The following is a 24,505-nucleotide window of genomic DNA, read 5'->3' as shown; positions in this document are numbered from 1 at the left end:
ACAGACTTTGCCAGCAGGATGCCTGGGCCTTTTCTGTTTCACTAAGGGTGAAGTAGCTCTTAAACTAAAGCAAGGGAGAAAGAAAGGAAAAAAAAAAAAAACACACACAACTCTCACCTTACTTTTCATCATTTACAAGTTATCTCCTTCTCACAATTAGCAGCCTCAACTAAAGATGTTTACTCTAGGCATCAAAATATTGCAGGAAGAAAGGAATAACGTGGGGAAAAAATTAAGCGTACGATTCAAGTATGCAATTGGCTACTAGAATTCTGAGTGGCTAATCTTCAATAATCAAGGAGTGAGATCTTCGGACACTGTGGTCCATTTAAGGAACCCAAAGCCTGACCAACCTCCCCCTGCCCCACCACGGCCTTCACATGAAATATCATCCAAGCAGGAGCAAGGGTAAAGAGGAAAGACAATTATAGTAAGTTTCAATAATAAATTAAAGATAGGGCGGCGCCTGTGGCTCGGTCGGTAAGGCACCGGCTCCATATACTGAGGGTGGCGGGTTCAAACCCGGCCCCGGCTGAACTGCAACCAGAAAATAGCCGGGCATTGTGGCGGGCGCCTGTAGTCCCAGCTACTCGGGAGGCTGAGGCAAGAGAATCGCTTAAGCCCAGGAGTTGGAGGTTGCTGTGAGCTGTATGATGCTACGGCACTCTACCGAGGGCCATAAAGTGAGACTCTTGTCTCTACAAAAAAAAAATAAATAAATTCAAGATAATAAAGCAAGAAATTACAATACAGCCAATATAGATTGAATAGCCCACAAAGGAAAAGGCTCAGAGGCAACTTACTAATGAAAACTTACTACACGGCAATGTACTATTTACAGGATGATAAATCATTCCCCACATCCACTTTAGAGAGAACAAAGGTTATACTAAATTTTTTCCCCCACAAGAGATTTTTTTGTCAAATGCAGGGAAGAATTTCCTGAGAGAGCACTGTTGACCCCAGGAACGGAAACCCGGCAACGGCATTACGAAACGCCCTGGTCTGGGGGCAGGGAAATGCAGGCTGGCATCACCAGCCTGACACCTTCCTGGGGGCTTCAGGCATGGGATGGCAATTTATATATGTAAGCCTTTCTGGCATGCCCTGTAACTAAGTGCAAGTCAACCTCACTGCGTCTTTTCCAAATCTCATGTTCCTGTGACCCAGAAAACAAGGATATACTCTCAAGTATCCAAAAGATCGTAGACTGACGACTGCTAAAAGGTAAAGTCATTTAAGATTTCTCCATCTGATTCTAGAGAAAAAGGAGAAAAGTACTTGGTCCTTTGTTTAAAAGCATGAAGTCTTTTTAGTTTAAGTAAAAACACAAAGTTTACCAAGATCTAAGACAACAGATGTACATCAAATCCTCTCATATAAAACACAGAAGTCTTTCTCAAAAGACACAGAAGAAATAACGTATGAAATAAAAGTAAAATAACTCTTTGATAAACGTAATTAGTTTTTTTAATTTTAAAAAGTTGATGCTATCCTCATGCAAAAGACCTTTAAAGTACTTGAATATTCACCATTAGCTAGTCTACTCACAGTTCAAAATCTGACAGTCTGATGTCAGAAGCGTTAGAATGCCAAGTTCCTTTGAGAGCTTAGATCTATGCAATGTGTTGCAAATTTATGACACATCCATCTTTCAAATACACCATTGGCCTCTACTAACTACCAAACAGGTGTTTGTCCACTTTGTTCTAAGATCACCTTTCCATCTTTACAAGAAAGTGTACCTGTTATTATTTAAAGAAACAAATGTAAAAAGCAGAAAATCAGCAAAATGCCCTCTAATTCTCCTCAACAGCAATCTTAGGTAGACAGTAAAAGGCAGAGACAAAACCAGCGCACACCTGCTGCTGTGGGTACTGCATTCCTCCCATGGCCCCTGGAGTCCGGCCCTGGATGCCGAGCGGGTACCGCTGTGGGCCAGGGGGGCCATAGGAGCCTCCTGGGTAGGGACTGCTCTGCTGCGGCTGAGAGTGAGGGTTACTGCCCATCCCATACAACTGAGGCCTCTTCATCACCATTGGCTCCATCGGGCTGCCCTGTGAAGAAATAAACAGAGCAGTAGGTTTAGTAATCCATTATTTACTACAAAGGCAGAGACTTCTGCTACGTTAACACATGCATTAGTAACACAACTACCCTTAGTGTTAAAAATATTATAACCTGACAAATAAAAACCCAGAAGAACATGAAGAAAAAAAACTAGATAGATATAAAACATTGTATTTTTTACTTTGGGGAAGGTTTTGACAAATAATAAGGATATAGAGAAAACAATATTTTAAAAGATTTTGTATCTTATGCAGAGAGAAGAAATGTCACATCTAAAATTCTGCTCTGTATATAAGAAATGAGCAAGATGGCTAATGTCACCATTTCCTTTTAGCTTACTAGTAACAAGGGCAGAAGACACTAGACATTAGCAACACTTTCTCACTTTAAAATACTTTAAAGCAGTGGTTCTCAACCTTCCTAATGCTGTAAACCTTTAATACAGTCCAAAGGGGTCATGACCCACAGGTTGAGAACTGCTGCTTTAAAGTATTCTCAGAACACTTTAAACAATTTTATTTTAGACCTGAGTCTACAAGTCTTGATCAAACATCTGAGTGTTCATTAAAAGATGAAAGGACATTTTAGACGATACAAATGTCCAGAGTAAAATGTGCACAGACCACCAGCATGTAGGAGGAAGCCCTCAGACTATGAGTCACAACCCCCTTTCCCTATTAAGTAAGCTTCTTAGCAAACATAACTGGTTCAAAACTAGACTCTGAATTTTATTTTTGGTTTGGTGACTCAGTTCCTGAGGCTCAGGGGCCAGGGCCATATAGGATGACCAGGAGTGGAGCCTCAGCAGGCCTGCATGCCACGGAGGCATCACAGGAGCAAAGCAACAGCCAGGAAGGCCCTCAGGCAGTCACTCCTTCTCTCCTTCCAGAAACCACTTGCTGGTCCCTACTGTGCACCAGCCTCCATGTTCACACTGAGGTAGGGACAGGCAGACTGCAGTTACAAATATCCAACTGACCTATAACTCACTCTTACAAACAGAGGCTATTATAGTAAGTCACCGAGCTACAACCATCTGACACGTGACGCGCACTTATGAACAGAGGCTATTACAGTAAGTCTTTAAGTTACAAACATCTAACATATAACTTGCACTTATGTACAGAGGATATTACAGGTGATAGGTAATAGGCAATTGTACCTGTTCCAACTTACATACAAATTCAACCTCAGAACCTGTCTCGTTCGTAAACCAGGGACTGCCTGTAACAGGAACTCTGTGGAAGTCTTAACGACTACCAGGATAAATGGGAGTAACAGGTTCGGGGTGGGAAGAACAGGACCCAGAGAACCACAGGCAGAAGAAAAGGGTGCAAAGCACCAGCTCCAGGGAGGGAAACTGCCTGGGGTGTGGGAGGAAATAAGAGCAGCCTGGATCTGAGCCTTACAGGTCATTTTAAAGGCCTCGGGTTGTCTCTCAAGGATGAATGGCTGGGTGCTTTCAGAGAGTTGTGGGAAGGACTGCCCACCGGGGCGACTAGCTGGAAGCAGTAGATTGTCCCGGGGGCAGGTAAGGCAGAGGTCCAGAACTAGCAGCAGTGCTGGGAGAAGCCATGCCCAAACCCAGGTCACACTTAGGAGGGAAAAGCAGCAGAACCTGGAGACCCAGCGAGTGACCAGGAGCCAGGAGCCAGGCATGGCTTGACAGAAGACACCAGAGACAGTGCAGGGGAAAGCCAGTCGACCCTGTATCAGGAGGGGGAGGCTTCAATGCTCTACATTGAAGAAATCTGAGGTTCCAGAAGGAAATCCCGGTGAAAATACCCAGAAGGAAAAGACACTGGGTTTGCAAACTAGGGAGTAAGGTCTGATATGAAAAAATTAGTAGAGAAATCAACAGACTCTGAAAGTGCAGGGATTTCTTCCCTATAATAGCTCCAGGGCACAGGTCACACAGTGCACCTGGGCACATAGGAAATGTTCAATAAACACTGAATGGACTCGTCAATAGGAAGCAATAAAACCAAGAACTTAATCCAGGAAGAATATATGGAAAGAAAACAAACAGGTACTGGACAAAAATCTTAGAAAACATCCCCACTTAAGAGAATGAAAAAAAAAAAAAAAAGCCCGCAAAGAAGCCAGAAAGAATGATCAAAAAATGTAGTTAGCGATTCTAGAGAGTACGGTGTTACAGAAGAAAAAGGAGTCAAGTGTAGCACCAGAAGAGACATGACAAAAGCAGCCCAGGGGCCCAGTAGGGTGAAGGTTAAAGGCTTTTGCTATTCTTGCCTAGGAGGTGACTGCTGAGCTTAGCAAGGGCCGTCTCACTGCAGAGCTGAGGGCGGCAGCCGGAAGAGGAGGGCAGAGTTGTGCAGGGGCAGGGAAGAGCTGCATGCGCTCCTTCCTTTGTCCTTCTCGGTGACGCCGGGGTTTGTTTTATCTGACTGACCCACTCACCACACATTTACTAAGCACCTACTGTGTACACAGTGCCTGGCCCTGGAGGGAGACAAGCACGAGACTCAGTGGTTATCCCAGAGATGTGCTGACGGGGACAGACAAAACAGAGGTCACAACACAATGCAGTTGACACGAGGTGGACACATGGCATGGTGACAGGGAAGCACCTCATCCGGTGTGCCTGGGAAACACGGCAGGGAGTTGCAGGAATTTGCCAGGAGCTGATCTCCCTGAATGAAACTACGCACAGGACACGGGAGGAAAGAGAAGGCTCTGCCCTAGACCCACATCCTGCAAAGAACAATTCTGCTCAAATTCACAATTTTATGGAATTTTAACTATATTACTTTGACCAGCCAAGAAAAAGTTTGCACTTAAAAATGAGAGAATTTGAATGATAGTATACTGTTTTGCTCAAACAATATAGGGATGTTCCACAACCTGTTTTGCTTCACAATTAAATATACGAACATTTAACATGGATACATTTGTAATCAAACTAAAATGTGGGACTAACAACTTGTTTTCTCAGAATTATTTAAATTAAAATTCATACCTGAGTAAAGCAAAATGTGATTATTTTCCAGATACCTTTCAAAAGATAAAACTTTTTCTATGGAAGTGTGAAAATCGAGCCAGAGGGTAGAGGCTAAGTAAATCAAATTTCAAGCTAAATCTCCAATTCTGGGCCCTGAGGCAGCCCTATCTTCACATACAATCTCGATAGCCCAGGGCATAGGAAAGGTCTACTTATTTCACTTTAAATAATGCACAACCCAAACTGGCTTAATTAAAGCAGAAATCTTAAATGGGAAAATGACTGCAATGTCTATGTTGCAATGCTATAGATAACAGCGCAGCAAATTCATCTGATCAGGGATTGCAATTGTTTTACACTATCTGTCTCCTCACTGCCATCAACTCTCACAGTCCTACTTAAAATTCAGTTAATTTTCACCCACGTCAAAAATGTTAGCTTAATCCTGAGATTTCCAAACACGTAAAGCATGAAATGTACTGGTTATCTGCACCTCTCAAAATACATCAAATACCTTTCAATGAGACTTCAGGTAAGAAAGCAGACACGTATACAGTGCAAATTATTTAATTTTAGCCTTCCCTCCTTATGGCCTGTTCTTAAATATTCGCCCACAATCCAAATTCCCCCAGCAGTGTGGTCTTGCTACTTTTAATATTAAATATGTACAAATGCAGCCTCTCAACCCCAGCTTCTTGCTACTATCGCCTTAAAGAGACCAAAAACAAATTGAATTTAAGGCTTCCAGAAACCATAAAGCCAAGTCTCTCTTCATATTCACAACTACCCTGAAACAATTTTATACTTTTCATCTCTCCTATTAATGCATTTCCTGAGTATAACCAATTTCATTTCTCACATAAAATTTATGCTATTTCGGAGACACCATCCACATTAAGGAGAGGCCTGCACAGCTCCAAAGAAGTTTACTCCAGGCATGAGTCCCTTTCCAGACAGCGTCCCACAGCTGCTGTCAGCTCCATGAAGTAAGACAAGTGCTTTGAAGGCCACAACATATACCTCCATTTTCAAAAAGCCCTTTACCTAACTGGTGTGGTTTTAGTGACTCACGGGTTGCTCCTTATTCAGATGAGCTTGTGGATAGCTGTGTGCGTGAGCTTTCTCCCTCTCTCACCTTGGCCAGGTTCTCCTTTTGGGGAATGGCCAATGCTGCACATCCTCCAACAGCCTCGGAGGGTTCCCCGCCCCTGGGACCACCAGTTAAGGAAGGAATATAGTGTGCATTTTTAAAATATACTTTTGCACATAATTATAAGCATATTGGGTAGCACATCTCAGGCTGTCACAGAATCCAGTTGCCCTTTTTGAGATAACCCAAGTCAATTAACAGCTTGCTTATATACTTGAGAGTACTTTACGTACACTATGCATGCCGCCAATACTCCTTCACTGTCTCTCTTTTTCAGACTATGGCCACATAGGTGTTTGAAGTTAAGATAACTGTGTAATTGTATCTGGTCCTAAATTTCAAGTTATGGACATCGTTTATTAGAGGCTTCTTCATGAATACACTATTTCACTGTATTTTAGCAAGATTCCTGAAACCACAAATTGGAGAAAAGTTTTGCAAAAAAACCCAAAGAAAGAACTATCACATCTTGATCTATAATCATATATATTAATTCCTATAAGCAAGAGCTCATAGAAAGAAAAACTCTTTCCCTTTTGAATCATAGTTTGGGAAAGTAGTTTCCTACTAGTAACTAAAGAAAACTTTTGAATCTTGCTCCAACTCTCTTACTGAAATGGGACAGTTGGCTATGTTCAAATCTGTTTGCCACCACGTCACACTGGAAGGAGACCACCCAGCCCAGCAGGGAGAGCAGAGGTCTGGGATTCACAGTGGCTCACAGCCCGTCCCAGCTCTTTCCACCACTGTGTGACCTTGGAAAGGCTGCTTGTTTCTTAGTTTTCTCATTCATGAAATAAGAGAAAGAAAATCCTCCTCACAATTATTGTGAACATCAAATTAGTTACAGCTACAAAGGATCTCACAGCTCAAAAATGCTACCCCAGCATCTGGAAGCAAAGACCCACCTATCAACTGTTCAAAGAAGAAAAGACTACAACAACCCAACTATTCAACAGGTATAGCATGTGGAAATAGGCCATAACATACCAATACCGTGGAATCTACAGAGACATCCAAAACTACATACTAAATAATGTTAAGTTTCTTAAATTATGATGCACGTGAACTACAGCTGTGTGGAACTGGGTTGATGACCATCAGAGCAAGCAGAGTGACCTGCAGAGAGCTGCTGTCATATCAGGAAGCAATCTGTGTTTATTTTTCTGTGATGATGTCTAAATATAGCTTGAAAATGCCTCTGTTCTTCCCCGAGCACACTGCAAACACTACTCCGGCTCTCTGCAGAGGGAGGGCTGCAGGCGGCCACAACCCAGCTGTTGGGCATTTGTTTTCCTCCCCCGAGTACCAGCCCTGTTCACAGCACAGACAGAAGCAGACACTAGAACACACTGGGCCCTCCCCTCAGCAGCTTCACTTTCATCCAGGCCCAGGTTATGTCACGTCCTTGAGGACACAGAAGCCCCCCTGTGTTGCCCAGCAGCACTCCCTATGGGACCTGCCAGGATAGCCCAGAAGCTGCCATCAAGAGACACCTGAGTTGCCTTACATTGTTATTTAACTCCTGTACTATATTTTCATTTTTCATGTGTTATTTCTCACCTCTCAAGTAGACTCAAATGGCAATGTCCGTGGTTTTTACCATTTTTTTCCACCTCCCAAAGCAAACAGCACAAACAGCTGAGATGATTGCGGTTACTGCTTGGTAATGCTGACTCACATAAAGTAAAAAGTTCCCAAAATAAAAAGTAAAACTCAGTAATCAATTTCCAAGCTGGGCTGGGTATGAAGGCTCATGCCTATTATCCCAGTTCTTTGGGAGACCTACGTAGGAGGATCACTTGAGGCCAAGAGTTCGAGACCAGCCTTGGCAACATAGCACCTCTGCAGGTGCTATAGAAAAGTTAGCCAGGTGTGGTGGCGTGTGCACCTGCAGTCCCAGCTACTCAGGAGGTTCCCCCATCTCATATTAGACAGTCGTCTTCATCTCTACTTATTTCCATTTTGTTTATTCTTGGCTACCATTCTACCTTGATGAGGTTCTTTTCAGGTCCTGATTTTGACATCTAACATATTATAGTAACTGCAGTTTCTAGCTTAACCTCAACCACCAATAGGATCAGCATACCATCTCCCACCGATGAAAACCTCCAAGAGGTCCAGGTAGAGAACAGAGCCATGGGCTAGCCACAGGAGCCACTCGCGAAGACAGGCAGGTCCAGATATCAGCATTCTCAAAGGACACCTCAGGAGAAACCTCTCCGCTGGCCTTGGCACACCTCCTCCTCACTCACTACTATTCTCTTTTTCTTTTTTTTTAATTTTTGGGGATTCATTGAGGGTACAAGAAACCAGTTTACACTGATTGTATTTGTTAGGTATAGTCCCTCTTATAATTGTGTGCTCACTACCATTTTCAAGTTCCAGACCACATCTGCCTTCAGTGACAACTTCTTGTTCCTCTACCTTTTATAAAATATAAAATAAACAGTCCAAAGTTCAGAGACATGTACAAAATACAAGGCAAAAGGTCATAAGGGAAAAAGCAGCAGGGTTAGAGCCAACCGAACCTGGGTGTGAATCCTGCCTACACTTATTTATTAGCTACGTAAAGTCAGGCTCACTATTTAATAAAGTACAATCCTGCTCACCTCTTATCGTTGCTGGTGGAATAAATGAGATACCACAGGATATATCACATAGTAAGAGCTAGTTCCTAAAGCTCTTCTCCTCTTAACAAATTAGCAAACTGAAGTCAGAGCAAAAAAAAAAAAAAAACCCTCAATAATTTAATCTATTTATTTTCCTATATCCTCAGCAGACTATCATGAAATGTGAAAATTCTGTCTTATTCGTCTTTGCATACCTAACCCTTAGTACAATGCCTGGCATAATTAACATGTGCTGAATGGAGAAGGGAATGACTTCCTCCATACCATGTGGCCAGGTAAACAGCGGGGCTTTAACTAGCGTACAGGCCTGCTGGTGACCAATATACAACCAGCAAAGAACCGCACTTCACTGTAGACAAATCTGCACTTCGCACAAGTTCACACAAGCCATAGCTTGTACCACCTCCCCATGCCTGCATCTCCACAGCTTGTCTCCCTGGCTAGCTCCTCTGGGCCCCAGAGCACTGCAGCCAAAATTCCTGCCCCAATGCCGGCAGGATCCTTTCCATCTATCTCTGACTGCAGATGTACAGACTCCTCTCTTCCCTCTCCCACACGGCAACTCTGCACCAATAGGCAGGACCTACCACCACTGCGACAGGAAATCTCCCCTCCAGCCATCCTGGTGTCTATGGGGCTCTAGAAAACCCACGTACATGCCCACTGCTGGGCCCCCCTCATGCGCCATTCCTTTCACTTAAAATAAGCTCTACTCTCCTGCAGAACTCAGCCCCAAAACATGTTCTTAGAGAGCCCTGCCTGAACTCAGGCAGGATCCCATTGGAAAACACTGATGATCCTTCATAACCCTAACCAAAGCCTGCAAGATTCATTATTTGTGTGACTGCCTGATCAATGTTTGTCTCCCCACCTAGACTGCTCCACAGAAATGCCAAAGTGGAGAAAATAAACATCAATCTTATTTATAGCTGCCATCCAGGCACTAGAGAGTAAGTCCAGAAAGTTAAGACTCTTTTGGTTCCCAATATTCGCTTAATTTTTATAAATTGGCAAAACCTATTAGTAGCCTAATCCCCCAAAGCTCAGCAGCTTATAAGTCAATTCAGTGAGTAAATTACTGTCTGACTAAACTACATTTTTAAATTTAATTTAGCAAGTGTAATAATTTTATGAACCAAAGTGCATACATATTGTTTATTTCAGGAGTAAATTAGATCTAAAAGGAATACTGAAATAGTAATAGAATATATTTCTATTTTCCCTCAAATTTATTATTCTTGCCATCCAAAAAAAATGTAAAGTGCTCATGGTGGGGCTTTAACATTTTCTAAAATTTACATCTATAAGTGTGTGCATACTGTTCACAGCCATGTGTCACTATGTGACAACGTAGCAGCAAGCTGACTTAAGGAAGAAAAACAGTATGGTACACTGTCCATATAAATACAGATTTAAATCAAGAAAGGAAGTTTATGTGAGAATATGAGGTTGGACAATTAAGTCCGTGAACTCATCCTAGAAAAAGTACTATATACCACTTTGCTGAATATCACTACAGTCACTTCTAAGTATTTCCATTATTTAGTGACTATAGTGATTATGCAGCCATGAGGTATGTAGCACTTTTTCTAAGATGAGTTCTCACACTTAACTGTCTGACCTTCCAATGTCCACTTTCAACCCCTCCCCCCCCCCGTGTAACTGTGTGATGCTGAAGAAAGCCAGCATGTAACTTCCCTGTGTCGCAGTTAACACATCTGTGCGCTAGAATACCATCACAATCACCACGGAGTTATGACACAACTAAAGGCAATAAATATACTCAGGTTCCTGGCACATAACAGGCTTTTAATAAAGGCAGATTTTATTATCATTTTCATTATATAGAGGCATAATTCCAGAATAATCAACATAGGCATGGAAACCCTACATCCCTGTCAATGCTCAGAAGACAAACCTTACTAACCAATCCTGGCGCTGGTTTCCCTGAGTCCGGTAAGCCCCAGAATCTTCTACCCTGTGGAGTCACTAGCAGCCAACTACACAGCTATCCGATTTTGCAGACAAGCAAAAACCAGTTTGCTCCCTCCAGTACAATGGAAAAGCAGAAAGTCTGCCAACAGGTAGATCTCAGTTCATCTCTCTCCTCCTTCTGAATAGCCACAAAAAGCTGAGTAAATTTATTCCAATCCTCTAAGCCTCAGTTTCCCCGCCTTTCAAGTGAAATATAATACCTTCCTTAGACATAACCATTCAAGAAAGATGTCTGGTATGATTTGCATGTATAAATAATTCCAAGGATGGATCAAGGCAGCGTCTAAAGACAAACACAGAAGCTCCTACTCCCTGGGAAGGCCCCCGGCTGCTGCCGCACCGCTTTCCAATTATTTCATTCACTTTTTAAATCAACAACTTTACATACAGTGAAAATTACCAACTGACTTACCTACCTCTGGACAGAGTGCTTGCTGTTCAGATACGCAGGGCATCTGCCCCTGCTTTTAAAATACTTTTCAGAGATATGACCCTACTTGATATTGGCTTCACCAGAGCCACAGTTAAACGAAAACATATACTGACTTCTTACAATGTAGTTATTCAAAGAAAAATAAATTAATGTGGCTAATAAAGTCAAATCTCATATTTTAAAAAAGGTAGGGCAACTAGATTCAACACAGAAGGCTAGATAGCATCTTATACTGAAAGAAAGAAGATTGCCACTTAGATGCTATTAGTACAATCGGCAGTATTAGAATACAGACTGTAGGTTAAAGCAGTCAATCAAAGCTAAATTTACTGACAGTGATAACTGAACAGAGGTGTGTAAAGGCACGGGCTTGTTCCCAGAAAATACACTCTGCAGCACTAAGGAGTAAAGCAGCAGATGAAACAGCCTCGAATCAAATGATTTAGAGAACACACATTATGGATGAATGACAGATGGGCGGATAGATGGACAAACGGACAGAACAATAAAGTAAATATAGTAAAGTATTTAAATTTGATGTATCAGGATAAAGGTACACGAATTTGTCTGTACTACTTTTGCAACTTTCCTGCAAATTTGAAATTTTAAAATAAAAGATTTTTTTAAATGCACAAAAGGGAATGAAGTTCCTTGCTATTCTAACAGTCTAGAATTCTAGAATTATCCTCCTTCCTGCCAGACCTTCAACTGTTTTATAGTATCAAAAAGAATGTGGACTGTTAGAGATATTTCTCCTTTCTACCTCAGTCTCTGACCAGGAATCTTATCAATAAACTGCCTCGACGAAGGTCAAAAGGTAGGAAAGAGGTTATAAGGGAAAAGAATTCAAAATCCAGGACAAATTCAAATAAACAAGGTGGCTCGCTCTGCCATCTTTCGGGGCTCCCCCACCCCCAAAGCTGGACAGCCAGTGCAGCAGCACAGGACCCCAACTGCTTCTGAGATGCCCCTGCACCCATCCTCCTCTGGCCACCCTATAAACCACAGAAGCTCTTCCAAACCCCACAAAGTACCACTGGTTAAAACAGTCTGCCCTTTCAGGGCTCCCTCCATTCACCACAACTCACTTATTCAACACATATGAAATATTTACCATAAGCAACCACAATTTTTTGTTTATTCCTGTCCTTTTCATCAGATGAGCTGCATAAGGCCAGGAATGTTGTTTTTCTCATCCTAATTCTCCTTATAGCCCCAACTTCTGACACACAATAGACAAATATTGTTGTATTATTTCTTTAATAAAAAACTGAAATAAAGAAACCAGTCTAGGCATGATGGCTCACACTTTGGGAGTCCCAAGTGGAGGATCACTTGAGGCCAGGAGCTCAAGACCAGTCTGAGCTGCATAGTGAGACAGCAGTCTCTATAAACAAAATAAGTAAATAAAAATAAAAAATACCTGCAGGCCCAGCTAGCCAGGAGACTGAGGCAAGAGGGGGGCTTGAACCAGCCGGATTTCAAGGTTGCAGCGCGCTATGCTGAAGCCACTACACTTCAATCTGGAAAACAGCCAGACCCCGTCTCAAAAAAAACAAAAACAAACCCAAGCACACCTTAACTGTCACCTCTCTCCAAGCCATCCTCTTCTAAATAATATTGTATTGCATTCCTGGATGTACCAATTGCAAGTAATAAAATGTATGAGAACTGGTAACAGGGTCTGGCTTCTAACGGACACTCAATGTTTGGTCCATGAATGTTAGAAAGGCATCCCAGGACACGTCCTACTCCAAGTGTGACTTCTCCTGGGTTCGAATTATAATACTCCAAACACAAGCGATTTTTATTTCCATGCTATAATGTCACTACTTCTAGAATTCTAAAACAGCAGCTCCCAAACCATGTTTATAACCATTACAAAAGAATGGAAACTAAGAATGAAACACAAGCTACTGCTTTAAGACGCCTAACACGTTAGCCTGAGAGAAGTCCAAACTGTCCTCTGTCCAAACCCCTCTATAGAGGGGTCTATAGAAAAAAGACTGAGTTGCTTGTTTTTCAAGCAGAATACAGGAAACCATGAACACGGATGATGTGAAAATGTAATAGTACTTTTCATCTTCACTGTTACTTAAGCCTATGGAGGTAGGTGACCCAACAGACAGGTGACAGAGCTTACCTGTAGATTTTTAGACACAGTTGGACAGTAACAGCAACAAGGTATGCTGGTCATATACCCTTAGCATTTATGGCAAATTATTAATCAAGTCCCACCTGAAACAATTTGTTAAATTGATTTTAATCACTGGGCCTCTCATGTGAAGCTTTGTATCATCAGCATTTCATTTACAAAGTTAATTGCCTGATTGATTCTCGGGAGGCAGCTGCTGTCATTACCCTGCTGTCATGACTTCTGAGCAGGGTGTCACAACATGAATCCTGACGGTATGAAAAGCATTGCTATTTTAAAAATGGGCGAGGGGAGAAAAGAGGAAAACCGAAGTTCCATTACCACTTTCAGCCTGAAAGAAAGCAGAAAGTGTTGTGCGTTAATCCCACCAGCTAGCAATCCCCTTCTGCCAAATGAATTAACATACCAATCTAGAATTTGGGGCATGTCCAATTTTTAACCATTTAAAATGGTAACTAGAATATAAAAGCACAGATTCACCACTAGAAACTTGTAATCTATGTTAGAGAATACGTATCTTGATATATTAATACCAACATAAAAGCAGCCACTGTCTTACACTTCTATCTGCCTACTGCCACTATTTCAAATTACTACACTTTTTCTTTCTTAGGCTTTCTAATAAAAAATGGCCAGAAATTTAAGATACAACACATCCATTGTTAGCATATTGAAAACACATAAAATCTTTCGAATAATATTTGAGCATCAGTTGTTGTTAAATACGCACTCGTATATTTCTTACTCATTTTTAATAGTCTACCCATAATTAATAGGTCTTCACCTAGGCTCGGCGCCCGTGGCTTAAGCGGCTAAGGCGCCAGCCACATACACGTGAGCTGGCGGGTTCGAATCCAGCCTGGGCCCACCAAACAACAATGACGGCTGCAACCAAAAAATAGCCGGGCATTGTGGCGGGCACCTGTAGTCCCAGCAACTCGGGAGGCTGAGGCAGGAGAATAGCTTAAGCCCAGGAGTTGGAGGTTGCTGTGAGCTGTGAAGCCACGGCACTCTGCTCAGGGCAACAGCTTGAGGCTCTGTCTCAAAAAAAAAAAAAATAGGTCTTCACCTAATAGCCTATCATCACAATCAAATAACAGAGATTAGGATAAAAAGTATTTTTCATGTAAAAGAAAATGGCAAGAGTATAGAACAAAGGAGGAAAGGGGATTTTTTAAGTTACTGAGTATCATTCTCCAAAAAGTGAGACGGCATTGCCTGTATCATCCTATCGCAAATGCACTCACATAAGCATCAAATCAAACAAAGATTCTGTTTTTCTTTAGCATTGATTTATCTTTTCAGAAAAGACCCCCAATTCGACGGATACAAGGTTCACAGTTGCACTTCCCACATCCTCAACTTTCTACAAAAGCAGGGTAGACCACTGCAAGCCAACTTGTTTTCAAAGGCATAAAATAACTTTCAGAATATCGGGCGGGAGTGATTTAAAACAATCCCCTTTCAAGACAATTAAAAGAGGCCACCTCTGGGGACCAGATTGTACTTTACCTTCCTTTCCTTACACTGAATTTTGAATATTATGCAGACCCACAAAATTCCTTTAAAAACAAAGATCATCTTACAAATTTACTCTATTATCTTGTGACCAAAGGTGTTTGCTGGCTTGGTAAAGAGTGGTACCAACTCCCACACTGCAGGCTAACATGCAGTTGAGGACTAGTAAGCATAAGGCAGCCTAACCAGCAGTGGGAGGCAGAGGCAGCTCCTCCTTAACCTCTTGGCCACGTTACTCCCCAGCAGAGTAACAGCAATGGTCCCCAGTTTTTACCTGGCATACAAGGAAGCCCTAAGTACCGATGAGGTAATATCTACAAACCACATTAAGTTCTGGAGAAAAAGCATTATGAAAGCATAAAACATGTCTAGGCTACACAAACTGGAATCATTTTAGAGACCAGGGTTCAAAAATTCAAAATCGTAACAATTTAACCCCTTTCCTTATAAGATAACCATATAAAGAGAAGACAGAGTTCTCCTACACGTGTGACTAGCTGGTGGAGACACGATAAGGTGAGTGTAATGCCAGCTTCACTACTGCCCACAACGGAGCTGTTTGGCGCAGCAGTCCTCAGACAGGAAAATGAACAGATAGTATAAGAATAGGCATGAGGCTAGGGTGAGGGTGCAGTCAAAAATGCAAGCCCGGGACTGTAATTTTTCCATTTGGAAAACCATTGTTTTTTTATAACATACCACATGAAAGTAGAGTTGATAAAATAATCTCAATTGTTGAGGATTTGTAGGAAGGGAAAAGTCCAGCTTCCGTCTTTTCAAGGGAGGTGCAGACTGGGGGCCTAGTCTTTTGGAAGGAGACATCTGAATGCTGGAAGGGGTGTGAGGAAATGTGTTTATCAAAAGGAGCTGCGAGTTAGAAACAGCTGAGAAGCGGAGATCTAGATGGAAGGGGAAACATGTTCCTTTAGAGGCCACATCCATTCATCCTATTCAATTATTCAACACTGTTTAAACTAAATAAATATTAATGTGCAGGGTGCTACAGAACAGTAAGTCGAGGTGTAAAATGGCCCTTGACATTAAGAAACAGATGCTGTAACAGAGGAAGTAAGAGATGTATACAAATACTACACGGTATCAATAAACTTATGAATACCACGGAACAGAAGCAAGTAACTGCCAGTCCTACAAATTCAGCTGTGGGCAATGGCTTCTGGTGGGAAAGATTCAGGAGGAACTTATCAATTAAGATGTACAATTTAAAAAAAAAAAAAAAAAGATACCCAGAAAGGTCAAGGTACCGATAAAGCAACAACAGCCTTATTTAACAAGGACCTGCCATGCGCTCAGCACTAACAGAGCAATATCAAGCCGTTCGTGTCGCCATGCCCTAGTTCAGGGAAGGAAGCCATCTCCCGGAGTCAGTAACTTGCCCAAGGTCATGATACTCTAGGGTATCTATGCAGCCCTGGATATAAGCAAAATGTGACCAGAAGCCTAACCTGCTATGGACTAAACTGTATCCCCCGCCCAAGATTCTGATGTGGAAGTCCTAACATCCAGCGTGAGTATCCGGAACTAATGCCTAAGAGGTACTAAAGCAGTGGTTCTCAGCCCGTGGGTCACAACCCACAGGAACTGTATTAAAGGGCTGTAGCATTAGGAAGGTTGGGAGCCACTTACTAAAGGTTAAAAGAGGTCATGAGACTGGGCCCAAACCTGATGGGATTAATGTCCCTTTAAGAAGGGAGTTGGGCAGGGTTCAGACACAGGTCCACCTGGGTTCTCGCTCACTCTCTCCTCTCCTCCACCCCCTCCGCACATGCACAGAAAGACCAGGTGAGCACAAAGACAGAGGGTGGCCACTTGTAAGCCAAGAGAAGAGGACTTGAAATGAAAATGGCCTTGCCCAGAACTGTGAGAAGTAAATTTCCATTGTTTTGGTCACCCAGACTGTGGTATTTTGTTATGGCAATCTGAGTGGATTACCACACACCACTGCTATTTGTATTGATATGTAACATACAACCTGCAGTTGGAAAATCCTAAAACAGCTCCCAGGGACTCATGACCTATAGTACTACACTTTTCTCAAATACAAGTCACACTCTTGAGTATAGGCAAGAACTGTGACTTGCATCTGACCAAAAAATACTATAACAAAGGAAGGGATTCTGTAGATATAATTAAAGATCCTAATCATTTGACTTTAAGTTAATCAAAACGAAGTGTCTTGGGTAGGCCTGACCTACTCCAGTGAACTCTAAAAGAGTCCAGTAAGCAGAAGTTAGAGAATCTTTCCCTTGCTGCCAATGAAGAAGCTGCTATAAACTCCACAGCCACCAGGAAAGGAATTCCGCCAACAGTCTGAGCTTCCCTAGTTGAGCCCCCAGATGAGAACACAGCCCAGCCACCTTTTGGGACCCTGAGCAGGGGATGCAGCTAAGCTCTGCCTGGGCTCTTGAACTTCAGAAACTCTGAGATAATGAACGTGTGTTCTTTGAAGCCACTAAATATCATGCAGCAAAAGAAAACCTCTCCACATGTTAGTGAAAATAGCATTCGTTCCACTTAGCTCCTTCTCACACCTACTTCCAAGCAGATTGATGCCCCTAAACTCTTCCCATCAGGACCTATCACTGCTCAAAATACCAGTGTTGGTGCTCTGATACTTTGACTGACTAGAACCTTAAAACACACAGAAGTTACTCGGGGCACTTTGCTTTTCCCATTTCCAGGCAAACTCCTCTTCATCTTTCAAACCTTTACTCAAAGATCACCTTCCTTATCAACTCGGTCTTGAAACCACCAGGTAAAATAAATTCTCTCTTGTGTGGTCTCGGAGACCTTTGAGGAAGCCTCTATCGTCACATTCAGGAGGTCTGGTTACAGTTGCTGTGTCCTTGTCTCCTTGACAGCGGAGGCTGTTAAGCAGCAAGACAGTTTACGAAGATAACGGAAAACACCCCTCCCTCTGTGCTGGAGACAGAGCAAGAGGCAGAGTCCGGCCCAGTGGCCAAGCCAGAGGACCTGTAGCCTGGGGCTGCGCAGCCTCTTGAGACCTAATTTTCTCATCTACAAAGCAGGATGGTTTGCAGGCGGGTCTTCAGAAAGTGGCAGTTATACCAACTAATTCTGTACGCCCAGAAAAACCTTGCACAATACAGATTGTACATGGAATAAACATGATAGAATATACTTGACAGGGCAATCTAAATTCTAACTCAAAAGACACAGAAATACTAGCAATGATGCCAATCTAAGAAATGAAAATAAATGGTTAAAACAAACACATGTCGCACATACACACTGCCAGGGGTACAAAGGAGCTCAGGTGGGTGGTTGTGTTTCCCTGCCTGCGCTTCACAAGGAAAGCAGCAAAGGTCAGAATCAGGCCTGCTGACACCCGCCAGTCTCCATGCACTCTTTTTTTTTTTTTTTTCTTTTCTCACTCTGCCACCCTGGGTAGAGTGCAGTGGCATTGTCACAGTTCACAGCAACCTCAAACTCTTGGGCTCAAGAGATAACCCTGCCTCAGCCTCCTGAGTAGCTGCGACTATAAGCACCTGCCACAACACACGGATAGTTTTTCTATTTTTAGTAGAGATGGGATCTTGCTCTTGCTCAGGCTGGTCTTGAACTCTTGAACTCAGGCAATCCACCCCCCTTTCCACCTCACTCTTGAACCCTATTCTGTCATCATCTGTCAGAATGGCTTCCCAGATGACAGCTAAACTCTCAACTCTCCCATTTCCACCCATTCACACCATCCAACCACCTCCACACACTTGGCCCTGACCAGCACACTAAACTTAACTCGAGAAGCCACACACAGTGTGGCCAGCTCCAGGTCTGGTGGGTTTCAGCCTAAGTGACAGAGAAAGCTATTTCTTAATCAACTGGAACCAATAAACTCAAGGGAGAAGGGAGCCCCGTGCCTTTTTTGTTTCAGTGAGAAAAGCATACCCTGGGAGGCAGGGGCAGGTGGACCTCCTGAGCTCATGGGTTTGAGACCAGCCCGAGCAAGAGCGAGACCTTGTCTCTAAAAATATAAAAATAGCTGGGCGTTGTGGCAGGTGCCTGCAGTTCCAGCTACTTGGGAGGCTGAGGCGAGAGAATCGCTTAACCCCAAGAGTTTAAGGTTGCTGTGAGCTGTGATGCTGCAGCATTCTACCCAGGGCAACAAATCCAGACTCTGTCTCAATAAATAAATAAATAAATAGGGCGGCGCCTGTGGCTCAGTCGGTAGGGCGCCGGCCCCATATACCGAGGGTGGCGGGTTCAAACCCGGCCCCGGCCAAACTGCAACCAAAAAATAGCCGGGCGTTGTGGCGGGCGCCTGTAGTCCCAGCTGCTCGGGAGGCTGAGGCAAGAGAATCACTTAAGCCCAGGAGTTGGAGGTTGCTGTGAGCTGTGTGAGGCCACGGCACTCTACCGAGGGCCATAAAGTGAGACTCTGTCTCTACAAAAAAAAATAAATAAATAAATAAATAAATAAAGTGAGAAAAGCAAATCTTTAAATGCTCTTGGCAATGGTGTTACAGAAGGCTCAGATGTGTCTCCACTTATCGAAAAGCTGTATCTAACCTATAATTCTATATATAATGCAATTGATTCGCTAGTATCATTTTACAACTCTGATTAGGTTTCTCTAAACTCCCATTTATTGCATTGCTTCCTTTAAACATACATGGTTACTAATTTGTTGCCAACTAATGCAGGTATCATATAGAAAGATTACACTGCAACAGTAAAATAGCTTCATTTAGATTTCAAAATTAAAACAGAGCTTAAACTTTACAACTGTAAAATTTCTTTCTTAAAAAAAGTTTAATTTCTATATAGATTTTCAATTAGTAAAATGTCTATCCCATTATAGCATCCTGTGTACAAAATGACCGCATCTTTCACAAAGCATATGAAGCAAAGGCCAACAGATGCAATGTGGTTATCATGTGATTTAATCAGGAGGTCAGTCATGGTGGGGCCCCGTCCAGCAGTCCACAGAGCTGAAACAGATTGAGCTTTATGTGCCAACTCAAAAGTATGGAATAAGCAACCTAGAGAACAAAAAGAAGGCATCCAGTGCTTTACTAAATTAGGTTATTGACGTTTTATGTTTAAAAGATTAAAACTCAACTGAGTAAAACATATTAATGAATAAAAATCTCTGAAAACTAACTTCAGCAATTTGCTAAGCCATATGACTCTGATTAACTTTAACTAGAGTCACACAGATAAAACAAACTCATACGTACAAATTTTAAGATATTTCTCCCCAAAGACAATGAAATAAAAATTCATAACACTGTTTTTAGTCAAGGATTTTAGTGTCTCTAAAAATCTTTGTTTAAAAAAAAAAAAGTCTCCTTCCTTTCATTACGCAAAAATAAGAACAGAGAACTGGACATTTATTTACATTTTAAAACCAGATGAACAATAGGAATGTGCACAGCTAATGAAAGAGTCCTTATTAACAAACAATACAGGTTAAAGTTTTTGCTTTGAGTTTCATACGTAGCACACAGAGAATAAAGAGAATCTTTTAACTATATAAAGTTAATATACTTAAAAATATTTATTTTTTAATGTTAGAGGAAACTGAAAAAAAAATGCAAAGATTAAAAAATGAAAGAAAAATGGGTATGCTGGGTGCAGTGACTCTGGCCTGAAATCCCAGTACTTGGGAGACTGAGGCAGGTGGATTGCCTAAGCTCACCGGTTAGAGACTAGCCTGAGCCAGAGCGAGACCCCGTCTCTAAAAATAGCCGGGTGTTGTGGGGGGGCGTCTGTAGTCCCAGCTACTTGGGAGGCTGAGGCAAGAGAATCACTTACGCCCAAGAGTTTGAGGTTGCTGTGAACTGTGACACTACGGCACTCTACCAAGGGTGACAAAGTGAGACTCTGTCTCAAAAAGAAAAAAGAAACAAAAAAAGAAAAATGGATATGATTGCAAGATCTGTGATCTGAGGACTCTAAGAGAATTACAAGGGTTGACGTTAGCAGTGTGGCTGTTCTGGCTCATGGTCGATCTAGGCTAGAGCCCATGCTCACAAGGGCATCACATGACAGACTGCCAAGAATGCAATGAAGACGCCCTTTTCTCCAGAGAGATTATTTACTAGAGTTAGAGCCTACACTGCCTAGGCTATATATATATATATATATATTTTTTTTTTTTTTTTTTTTTTGAGACAGAGCCTCAAGCTGTCGCCCTAGGTAGAGTGCTGTTGCATCACAGCTCACAGCAACCTCCAACTCCTGGGCTCAAGTGATTCTCCTGCCTCAGCCTCCCAAGCAGCTGGGACTACAGGCACCCACCACAACCCCTGGCTATTTTTTAGGGTGGGGGGGAGGTTGCAGCCGTCATTGTTGTTTGGCAGGCCCAGGCTGGATTTGAACCCGCCAGCTAGCTCAGGTGTATGTGGCTGGCACCTTAGCCGCTTAAGCCACAGGCGCCAAGCCTGCCTAGGCTATCTTTTGAGTACCATTCCTAAAAAAGAACAAGAACTCCGAAGTATTTCAAGATAGACATTACACTACTAGAAGCTCTCTCCTCTGTTCTCCCCATTATCATTTCTAAAGCTAACAAGATACAATGAAAATAACAGGTAAAAAAAATCCAGCTGATACCTTCCAAATAGGAAATGCTCTCATCTCTCAATTACTTTTGAAATTTCAATTACTAAATTCAATTACTTTGAAATGTCTGCCTCTGCTTTGGGATACAATAGGGTTAAAGCATCAACAGTTGTAGATCTAACAACCAGGAAGTTTCTTTTTCCATAGCACACTTCTGGTAAATTTTGTTATGCACAACACCCACTGACATAAGAGGCCGAGGACTGCTCCTGAGGCTGCCAGAAGAGGAAGCTGTGCAGGGCTCACACCTGAAGGCCCTGCACTGATCCTTCCCGGCAAATCCTCTTGGAATTGCCTCAGAAGAGCATGACATTCCAAAATGATTCTGCAGTCCACAGTAAAAATGACACTGTGTTTTCTGCATTGTTTGGTGACTGCTTACACAATTGAGAGCCACAAAATTATCCAAATGAAAAAGCAGAACCACTGCGATGTGTCCAAAGGCTGAGGCTGCGATGGAGAAAGGGCCAGTGGAGAAAGCAGACCGTACGACCTCATATACAGGTGTTTATGTTTATACGATTATGTTATGTTCATATGTACCATTTTAAAATAAAACATCAACTAAAAAATACGTTTAACTTAAAAGTAGATACTTCTGGCAGCGCCTATGGCTCAGTGAGTAGGGCACCAGCCCCATATACCAAGGGTGGCGGGTTTGAACCCTGCCCCAGCCAAACTGCAACAACAAAAAATAGCCGGGCGTTGTGGCTGGCAACTGTAGTCCCAACTACTTGGCAGGCTGAGGCAAGATAATCACCTAAGCCCAAGAGCTGGAGGTTGCTGTGAGCTGTAACGCCACTAACACTCTACAGGGGGCGATAAAGTGAGACTCTGTCTCTAAAAAAAAAAAAAAAAAGTAGATACTTCTGGAAAGTGGAAACTGTGCAAATATGCAACGCACTTATTTTTGCCAGTATTTGAATCTTTTACAATGAAAACATATTCTGTAATTAAACTACGTTCTGTAATATAAAAAAAAAACTTTAATAACAAAATTCAAAAATTGGAGGAGGGGGTACCACAACAAGAAGAAATTCAGGCCGAGCACAGTGGCTCAAGCCTGTCATCCCAGCACTCTGGGAGGCCAAGGTAGGTGGATTGCCACAGGTTCGAGACCAGCCTGAGCTGTAGCGAGACCTCTGTCTCTAAAAATAGCCAGGCGTTGTGGTGGGCACCTGTAGTCCTCAGCTACTTAGGAGGCTGAGGCAAGAGAATCGCTTGAACTCAAGAGTTTGAGGTTGCTGTGAGTTATAATGCCGTGGCAGTCTACCGAGGGCAACAAAACCAAATTTTGTCTCAAAAAAAAAAAAACAAAAGGAAGAAAATCAATTAAATAGTAGGCAGTTAAAAAATAAAACACACCACTGTGTGGAGAATCAAGAACCCTAGTTTAAGGTGAGCAAGCTTCTTGCTTAAGGCATTTCAGCAAAGGGCAATCTGCCTGCTCCTCTGAATCCCAGGTTTCTTCACCTCACAGAACTAAAATCTTCCCAGGTCCATGTTAGCTGAGATCTCAAAGAATACAGAGTTGTGTAAACAAAGGTGCATAATGGGTGGGGTGGGGCAATTGCAAGATTTGGATGAACTGGGAGCAGAAAAGTGCATCCTGTCTAGAGGTTGGCAAACTACAGTGTTTGAGCCAAGTCTGGTTCCCTACTTGTTTTGGCAGGATCAGTAACCTAAGAATATTCTTTTCATTTTTAAATGGGGGTGGGAGGAGCATCAAAAGAATAATATTGCAAGACCTAAAATTCAATTTCAGCATCCACAGTGTCACTGCACACCGCCTCCTCCCCCGCTCACTTACAGAGTGCCTGTGGACAGTTTGGTCCTGCCCCAGCAGAGTTGAGCAGTTGAAACAAACATCATTTGGCCCATAAACTCTAAAACATTTACTACCTGGTCCTTTATAGGAGAAGTTTACCAGCCCCTGATTCAAACATCTAACATGTCTCCAAGCCAAAGAATCACCAAAACACACCACACCAACAGTGTGCAGTGTGGCACCTCAGATTCTGGTCACAAAACCTGGTCTGAATCCAGGTTGTGTCCTTAACTAAGTCAACTAACCTGTGCTTCCTCTTCTGCATATACAAAACAGAGATTAACCCCAAGAGCACTGGAAGGACTAGCACTTTGGAAAAAATTATTAACACTTTACAGATCATTTAAGCAAAAGCAAACAATTCCCATTTAAACTTTAGTTGAAAATGTGATCCAGAAAGTGATGAAAAAACACGTTTCACCAAAATGTAAATGAAAATGTGTTTTTAGAAGAAAGGACAAGCAGACAGCAAAACACCAAAACACCTCTTCAAGCAGCTCTCGGGCCATGATGAAAGCTACGGGTAGAACCTGTTCTTCAACTGGGTGGTGCAGTAGGGCATGGCGCCCCAACTTCAGAAGCTACAAGTACTTTTCAAAGACCATAAGCCTTTGCTTTTTAAAAACACTTTGAAGGTTTGTTTAATGTGCTGTGAGTTTATCATTTACTGAGGACCTAGGCAGGGGACCCACACACCAGCTCACTTAATCTCCACTTTATGGGCATGGAAACAGAAGCTCAGCAAGGTTTATGGTTAAAATCGGGGGCTCGAGCACTGAACCTAATGCAGTAAATGAGATGGAGGCAAAGCCATTAAGGAAATTAGGAGTGAGCTTTCTAACTGAGGGGGGAAAAAAATCACATTACAAGGTTTCCACCTTGCAAAATGTGGACATTTCCTACCTTTTTCCGCTTATATTGAAAGAAAACGAAAGCAATGGTAACATTTGCATAGAAATAACTCTTTCCTGTAGGCCCTTTAAGAGCAGAGAGCACTCCTACAGGCAAAGGAACACCTGTCCTTGGTAACGCATACACCTGCTAAGTTTCCTCAATAACTGCAACGTGATAAAAACAGCCAACACTTGGACAGCACTCTACATACCACCTCACATCATCACCAAAACCACCCCAGAACATAGGCACTGGAATTATCCC

The 24,505-nt window shown here is 42.5% G+C and overlaps 1 protein-coding gene across 9 annotated transcripts in view; it reads right to left on the bottom strand.

The window, feature by feature from the left end:
- ARID1B (AT-rich interaction domain 1B) overlaps positions 1 to 24,505 on the bottom strand; it is a 420,254-nt gene that overhangs the window by 369,234 nt on the left and 26,515 nt on the right. For all 9 annotated transcript variants that reach the window (XM_053590570.1, XM_053590575.1, XM_053590567.1 and 6 more), the window contains exon 2: positions 1,863 to 2,057. In XM_053590570.1, the coding sequence (XP_053446545.1) occupies positions 1,863 to 2,057 (195 nt within the window). The remainder of the gene's footprint in view (positions 1 to 1,862; positions 2,058 to 24,505) is intronic.

Source organism: Nycticebus coucang, chromosome 5, assembly GCF_027406575.1.
Source record: "Nycticebus coucang isolate mNycCou1 chromosome 5, mNycCou1.pri, whole genome shotgun sequence".
NCBI classification, from domain to species: Eukaryota; Metazoa; Chordata; class Mammalia; order Primates; family Lorisidae; genus Nycticebus; species Nycticebus coucang.
The sequence above is the reverse complement of the archived record's forward strand: the minus strand, read 5'-3'. Positions and strand labels throughout refer to the sequence as shown.